The 7,500-nt window shown below is 44.1% G+C and overlaps 2 protein-coding genes and 1 pseudogene across 2 annotated transcripts in view; 2 read left to right on the plus strand and 1 right to left on the minus strand.

The window, feature by feature from the left end:
• Window positions 1-25: 25 nt before the first annotated feature.
• On the minus strand, window positions 26-3,741 carry CNC02290 (expressed protein). The gene is made up of 19 exons (XM_024656724.1): window positions 3,163-3,741; window positions 3,061-3,098; window positions 3,000-3,009; window positions 2,913-2,936; window positions 2,861-2,867; window positions 2,721-2,795; window positions 2,603-2,657; window positions 2,513-2,550; window positions 2,378-2,452; window positions 2,304-2,323; window positions 1,947-2,252; window positions 1,768-1,901; window positions 1,644-1,709; window positions 1,545-1,587; window positions 1,420-1,487; window positions 1,195-1,369; window positions 982-1,130; window positions 845-918; window positions 26-792 (listed from the first exon to the last, which is right to left on the minus strand). Exons 1-19 carry the CDS (start codon window positions 3,318-3,320, stop codon window positions 760-762), a joined length of 1,548 nt encoding a protein of 515 aa, XP_024512591.1. The 5' UTR covers window positions 3,321-3,741; the 3' UTR covers window positions 26-759.
• On the plus strand, window positions 2,304-3,494 carry CNC02300 (annotated as a pseudogene).
• Window positions 3,742-5,753: 2,012 nt separating the features above from the next.
• The window catches only part of CNC02310 (transcriptional elongation regulator, putative), a 4,216-nt gene continuing 2,469 nt past the window's right edge, over window positions 5,754-7,500 (plus strand). The window contains exons 1-10 of the mRNA XM_569507.2: window positions 5,754-5,913; window positions 5,966-6,073; window positions 6,133-6,223; window positions 6,280-6,363; window positions 6,422-6,518; window positions 6,575-6,659; window positions 6,709-6,824; window positions 6,874-6,952; window positions 7,004-7,357; window positions 7,413-7,500. The exon at window positions 7,413-7,500 is cut by the window's right edge and continues 43 nt beyond it. Coding sequence (XP_569507.1) covers window positions 5,845-5,913; window positions 5,966-6,073; window positions 6,133-6,223; window positions 6,280-6,363; window positions 6,422-6,518; window positions 6,575-6,659; window positions 6,709-6,824; window positions 6,874-6,952; window positions 7,004-7,357; window positions 7,413-7,500 — 1,171 coding nt within the window. The 5' untranslated portion in view covers window positions 5,754-5,844. The remainder of the gene's footprint in view (window positions 5,914-5,965; window positions 6,074-6,132; window positions 6,224-6,279; window positions 6,364-6,421; window positions 6,519-6,574; window positions 6,660-6,708; window positions 6,825-6,873; window positions 6,953-7,003; window positions 7,358-7,412) is intronic.

Raw genomic sequence — 7,500 nt, forward strand, 5'->3', positions numbered from 1 at the left:
GTGTTTTAACCATGTTCCTTCATACTTTATACTTCTTTTGGCTTCAAGTTCGCAGCTGCTTTATTCGTCTTTCCTCGTCCCTTGTCATACCATCCTTTTCCCACCTTTCCCTACTTCCACACCAAGTTTAGCTATTAGTTCAATCCTCATAACGTTCATCGCTCGTTTCCTCTTCTGTAAAAAAGTCCTGCGACATGCCGTACGTTCAAGTATGATCTGCATACTTACTCAACATATACGCTATGTCGACTGCTTTATCTCGTTGCGCTGAAAAGTCTATCAATCAGATCGCTGTAGACGCTAACTTGGTTTCCTGATCTCCTCAGCTCCCACCACAACAGTCATCGTCGACTCCCTCGAGTTCCCTGTATCCACTGGTGTACATTCTTCCGTCTCAGTCAATGAATTATTGATGCTGGCTCCTCCCGAGTATTTGATACTATTATCTCGCAATGGTGGTATCATTTCGAGCACTGGCCGAGACCCAATTTGGTTCACGTTGGCATCACTGAATGCTTCGAAACCATCTCTCTTTTGCTGAGACCTGAATCGCAGCTTGCGAAATAGAACTCTTTTGAGGCTGCTCCTGGATAAGGGAAGATCGATAATCTCACTATTCTGGTGGGAGATGCGGCACCCAATAGCGTATGTAATCCAAGAACCCCACATCTGCGTGAGCACAAGGCCAATGGCGATAAGAAATACCATGACCGTCGAGGCGATATCCATTTGCCGGTAAGAGTGATTTTGTCGAATTCCTCAATATATAATGAGAGTTAACGCACTGGCAGACTGTAGCCATGTTAACATGGATATGAGTGATAATGAAAAACAAAAGACTTGCCTTAAAGAGAAAGGTTTGAACAGCAGCAAATTTCAGTAGCCTTGCAACCTGTTTAGGATTCCAGCCCAATCGATCTGGCCTCGCACCATCAGCCTTATGATTACAAATGCATTTTAGTATATGCGGAAGATACTCACATCCCAACAACCCCAGGAATGTGGGCTGCTCGAGAGTGGCTTGGAAAAGCCATATACATGCGCTGTTGAGATATGTCGTCGACATTGTATATTCGAAAACCGCAACCGTGAAGGAGATGGCAATGATTGTGAGGAAGTGATGTATGATACTAGACCCAATGTGTAAGCCCAAGTATATACAATCTCGAAGTGACGATTCAACATTGCGCTTACAGGGGTATCCTCATCTTGAGACGGTAAATCAATTCGAATACGTATAATGCCGACACCGTTACGCCTGCTGTTCGTAGACACTGAACTTCCCAAAGATGATAGTCCTGACGGAAAGCCGGAGTTGACACCAGCTGTAGGGCAAGAGCAATCGTGGTGAAAATAATGTTCATAATATCTTGATTGCTGTCAATAACAGCTTTTCCGGGGCTGACTGAATAGACCTACACATGACAATATTTTTTTGATGCTCAATCCCCAGAGACGGAAAAACAACCGAGAAACGAGCGAAAAGGCTGGGGACTGTGTGAATATGGGTTTACACCTTACAACTAATGCGAAGTTAGACTTACAACCATATGCTATGGGAACAGACGTAAAAGAAAAGGAAATATCCTGGACAATACTTTGTGAGTCATTCTGCGTCGAGCATACAATCGATACTGAATTACCTAGAAGAGCTGTAGCATACAAAGTCGGATCCCAAGAATGACTCTGCCCTGCGCTTAAAGCAATCTCTGTGTTTTTTTATCAGAGGACCTTTTATGCTTTCAAAGGAAGGAAGGAAAGGTTTACCTAGCAGAGGATCCAAAGGTTGGCCGCTGATAGCCTGAATATGCCCTACTTCTTCCACGTTTTCTGGCGTTACTTTTTTGGGCGCCAACCAGCCAGCGGGAAAATGCGAATCCAAGACGACCTGCTCGTACACCCTACCCTGCTTTTAGCTCCTGATGACAGGCGTCAAGAACGCTTACCGATCTATGCACATATCTCCACCACTGGGGCCTATATGGGGGCAATGTGTACCTGGCCTCAATGAAAGCATCGGTACGTGCAGATGTCTACACAACAGATTATCCTCTCCCATTCTATACCACTTCCCAATATCTCGTGTATTGAGAAAATCCATGCAGGCATCATGGTTACTGTATTGTTGGTTCTCATTTGTGCAATAGGTGACTGCCGTATCGCAAATCTTGCGGGACAGGTATTCACGAAGGACAAGGGTTGTATTGTCCATCGTCAAATTATTTCTGCTGGCCATATACGGCAACAGTTGTCTGATGTTCGTTCTGTAAGGGAGTTCTTTTTTCATTCCATTTGCTACTCACGGGATAATGACATCTGTGGCCTGTTAAGATGGTATCAGAAGACGTGGGGCAAGTGTATCCCGATATGGACTCACCCACGCCCATCGGCGGAAAGAGGCATCGTATTGTTGAATCTGCCCTTGTTCATTCAGCATCAAGGATATGTCAATCTGCGAGCAGCTACGGTAAGGGACACCATTCTACTGTCTCATCACTCAGATGCACTCTACCTGTATGGGAAAAGTCTTGTTCAACACTGGATAGTAAACTTTTTTGGATGATGGGTTAGTTATTTTCTATCTTAGTTGTTATGCACTTACATTCAAACTTGATGGACGCTGAAACGAACTCGTTCTCAATTAATAGTCCTGTTACCTATTCATGTATGCTACACGTCAACGATGGCCATACCATAATAAAAGGTAAGGTATGGCTCACGTTATACGATATAGGACTACCAAATGGTGATGGATCATGAGAGTCGTCAGCTGTTTTGACAAAGAGGCCAAATAACTAATGAGAATAGCAAGTTGTTTTTAAGCACTCGCTACTACTCTATTGTCGGGCCTTTGACTCACATATTCCCTAGTGATGGATGTTAGAATGGCTTTTCGAATCCGTCTGACCTACGTTGACAACTCTCGTCCATCAAAACTCCATTGCGGGTAAGCGTTTTGTGTTCTTTACTTCTTCAGCAGTGCTGCTGCTATGGCTTACTTGGTTGACACTAGACTATTGTTAGCTCATCCCCTGCCAGATTGGCAAGAAGTGCGCTCACCGTCTGCTGTACCCGTCACATCCTCCGAGAATAGAGTGCTACATTTGTTGAACATTAGCACCTCAATTTCGCCTAGACTATTGTGCTCTACAGTTGACCAACCTATTTATGGATTTGACAACTTCTACATTATAAGGTGAGAGGAAAGACGTAGCAAAATTGTTTACGCTAGATAGATACTGGTATTCAGAGAGTGCGTTGACTATTGGTAGGCTGAAGCACAAAAGGAAGATGACAGTCGACTGCTGAACGACCATCATGGCGGAGAAGTTTTGCTACAGACGTGGGTGGTCGCCTGTATTGTTACTTCTAACCTGGCTGCGGTACTATATATATAGTCGACAGGGAGGGGGAAGATGTGGTTCCGGCTGAAATAGAAAATCTGGCCATCTTTTGCCGTGCATGGGTAGCGCTAAGGCTCGAGCTCAATCACTTCAGTGGAACTAGTTGTTTATGATATATCATTCTGATTTGCGATTTCTGAACTCCGATCATTTGAGGCTTGCTTGGTGATGGCCGATTCGGCTGCTGCTCGATGATGGCTTTGGCGCTATTATGGCACGCAGTTCCGGTCCACCATGGGCGCAAAGTGGAGAATTATTTCTGATGTGTACTGATGGTTGGCGATATTGACTTCTCCTTGATCTTCTGGCATTTGGTAACGCTCATTAATCAGTAGGGAATAGAAGTATAAGGCAGTCTTATACATAATCCATAAATAAATACCGACTGAATGATAGCAGTCAGCGTCGTCAGAAAATGAGAATAATATTAATGAGCATGGGACGAAGCACCGATTATCTCCTTGTCTCACCTTCTCTCAACGTCCCAAATTTTATTCTTCCCGGTTCCTCCTTTCTTCAGAAAAAAGACTGAAGAGTTGGGGCATGGTATCAACAGGAGGGGGACTCATACATCGGACGTATCGACAAGCCTACTACGAGATGATCCGCAAGAACATCAGCTCCGACAAGCAATCCAGCATTGATCGCCATTGCGAAAAATCAACCATGTTACTATCGGATGATTAGCTAGTAAATGTGCAGCCAACAGTCACAAGATATGGAACAAGCTAGGAATCGAAATTGAGATGTGGCTAACATGTCAGAAGAGGGTAGTGCTCACTTTTCTTTTTCTCCCCTATTCTGAACGATGATCCACCTTAAACTAAACCACTTTCCGTCTTGAATAATGAACGCCCTTCTAATCTTTCTTTGATTGATGCGCACTGACAGGTACGTATATTGCAAAAGCAGATAAAAGATCTGTATGTCCAACATATCACCCTCTGTTCCCCATCTTAGCTACCTTATTAGTTATTTCTAGTCATGTCATCAAATCGTGGTGGTTGTCTATCACAACGTCTTTAATTATAGGCTACGGCCCAACTTTACATGATATTTTAACAATAGAACCCCCTTGGAAAAGATTATTTAAATACATTGATTATTTCTACAAAAACAGCGGTAATACGACCAAAATTCCAAAACTCAGAGACCCCAAGTATGACAAACGCTCATTACTCTTCTATGCCACCAGACCGAGTCCCGTGCCATAGTAGAGTACATTATTGTATAATATGACACACATATGGCCAACATCTCACAGGACAAAAAAGGAAAGCGTGCCCAAGACAGCCGCTCCCATCATCGCTTTGTTAATAGAAAGTTCGCCGACCGCCCGAGATTCGAGATACCCTTCTGATCTGCAATCACCAGACATTTTTTAGCAATTTCCCTTCCATCGCTGCAAAAGCACCAGTGGACTCACGTGAAATACGTCCCGTTAGCACCCTCAAGATAGCTTATAGGGAGCTGAATGACTACATTCTTGATACCGGCCCTCTTACAAAAGGATTCTCCATATTCAATAGCGTAGGCAACGTCAGGGGCCGAACTGCAGACTAATGGAAGGCACTGTGACATTAAAGACTTCCATTCCTACAAGGTTGTCGGTCATGAGCATGAGGAAGACAAGAACACAAGAGGACATACGTCATATTTACAATTTTGCGATATCCACTGATATGAGTTGCTGCTTGTCCCTTCCAAGTGAACAGTGTTGACAACCCTGTTATGGCATTCAAGAAAGCAGGCTACTAAGAAATGGGGGCTGCTAATGAGCGAGCATATTGTGAACGATTCAGATATGTCACTTACACGACGCATCCTTCGTAACGTCCAGATGATACTGAGCAGCCGCGCTAGCCCATACGTTGGGAAGTAATAATATGAAAGAGCTGATGAGAAGGGCTAGGGGCTTAAACATAGTGAGTCGTAACACTTTTGAAGTCGCGAACGATTTGTGAAGAAGTCATGAAGAAGAGGAGAAATTACCTCTAAAATATGTGCATATACGAAGCGCGATAACCTGGCCGACAGCCCACAGAGAACAAAGAACAATAAGCTCTTCTTTTTCCTCTTGGTCGCAAGATTTCGCTTGGTCAGGTACAATCGCTCAAAGAACAAAAGGCCGAATGGCAAAAAGCAGTCAGGGATAAATAAGTATGAACTCCGAATTACCTGAAGGGGAAGGTGGAGGCTCCTTTTTTTATTATAAGCCGATGGTGAATTTAAGTTTTTGACAAGAGGCACCTGGGCTTGGGGGACTTGGGATAAAATATGCGAATTAGTACGGAATAATTAAGTCCCAACGCGTCAACGCGTTTTCTCAATCCAAGTCATTTACCTGGTCTCGAGCTCGCTTCGTCAGTCTCTGAACATTGCTCCTCACGTCTTCTTTTCTATATCCCCATACCTTCTACAATTTGCGCGTGTCTCCAAAATGTCCGATATCCGTCTTGATTCGGCCACCTTCTTCAAACGCGCTGCAAAAATCTTCGACTCTTGGGAGGCAAGTTAGGTCTGCCATTCATGGCTGGTCGCGTTTTCTGATGTTGCTCCAGAAACCTAGCGGTGATACACAAGCTCTGGAAGATATCAATTCGATTGCGATTATTCTGGGGGATCCAAACGATGAAGTGGCATCTTACACCAAAACTACTGCCTTACAGGTTTGTTTTCGTTTGCTGTTTTGGTACGCGCTACACGTGTGCTAACTCTCCATTGCAAGCTTTGGCTTCTCGGCTATGAATTCCCTTCAACCTTGATGGTCTTCGAAAAGTCACCTCGAAAAGTTACCTTTGTGTGCGGTTCTTCTAAAGGTAAGAATTTTTTCGGAGAATTGATGGAGAAGCTAACGGACAACCCCATACGCTAGCCAAACTTATCCGACAGCTTCAGCCTTCAGACGGAATCGAGATTGATGTCAAGGTCAGATCGAAGGATGCCACGGCGGCTAAGGGTATGTCGATGACAATTCATGAATCTTTGGTGAACAAGTAGATAACAGTGCTTTGCAGAGACTATGGAAGAGGTCGTCGCATCGCTTAATGGCAAATTCGGCAGTTTACCCAAAGACAGGCCTATTGGCAAGTTGGTAGACGAATGGAACTCTGCGTAAGTACCCTAGCGGCCTGTTATGCTGTGGTATGGCAATGCTGATTACCCTTTAGTGTGGAGTCTAAGGGCGATTTGGAAGTCGTTGATGTCGCTATTCCAATCTCTGCTGTCTTGGCCGAGAAGGATGGGGAGGAACTGGTAAGCGTCATGGGAACATATTTTGAATCCGGTACTCAAATTCCGTTAGAAAACCATCATCACAAGCGCCAAATTGACCTCGACCGTCATGATCAATTATTTCAAGTCCAAGATGGAATCAATCATCGATCGAGGAACCAAAATGTCTCACGAAGCTTTGGCTCAGTATGTTTGCATTACTTATTTGCTGGATATAAGCCTAATTTTCCTGCAGATTGGTAGAAGAAAAGATTGGTAACGAGGAGAAAGGGCCCGACATGAAACTTTGGAACAAGAATCCGTCTCTCGGCGAAGTCAGTGCTCAATGGTGCAAGCCTATTGACATCAACTAACAAGAGGTGTAGATTGACTTTGCCTCCAGCGAATTTGTCTACTCTCCCGTCATTCAATCGGGAGGAAAGTATGACCTCAAGGTGACTGCTGCTTCCAACAATGATAATCTCAAACCCGGTATTATCCTAGCCAACATGGGTATCCGTTACAAAAACTATTGTTCCAACATGGGGCGCACTTTCTTGATCAGTCCAAGCAAAAAACAAGAGACTCAATACACAACTTTACTCGAAGTGCGGAAAGAGGCGCTTGCCCTTTTGAAAACAGGTGCTGTTGCTTCTGATGTCTATAACTCAGTTCACCAGTCCTTGGAAACCAAAAACGCCACCCTCGCGGATTCCTTCTTAAAGAACTTAGGTTTTGCTGTGAGTGTACTCAGTGGAATTCTTACTGAGCGAGCATGTGCTTATGTTTATATAGACGGGAATGGAGTACCGAGATAGCAGTTTCCTCCTGAATGCCAAAAACAACAGAGAACTTAAAGAAAATATGGTCCTTGTTTTGACTA

This window comes from Cryptococcus neoformans, assembly GCF_000091045.1.
Source record: "Cryptococcus neoformans var. neoformans JEC21 chromosome 3 sequence".
Lineage (NCBI taxonomy): Eukaryota > Fungi > Basidiomycota > Tremellomycetes > Tremellales > Cryptococcaceae > Cryptococcus > Cryptococcus deneoformans.

What these genes read in the sequence shown, in the direction of transcription:
- CNC02290 (XM_024656724.1), bottom strand. Translation starts at nt 3,320, where the DNA reads ATGATGGTCGTTCAGCAGTCGACTGTCATCTTCCTTTTGTGCTTCAGC. An exon ending in GGAGATATGTGCATAGATCG is followed by an intron (nt 1,902 to 1,946) that starts GTAAGCGTTCTT and finishes AAAGCAGGGTAG; the next exon opens with GGTGTACGAGCAGGTCGTCT. An exon ending in CTCAAGATGAGGATACCCCT is followed by an intron (nt 1,131 to 1,194) that starts GTAAGCGCAATG and finishes CATTGGGTCTAG; the next exon opens with TATCATACATCACTTCCTCA.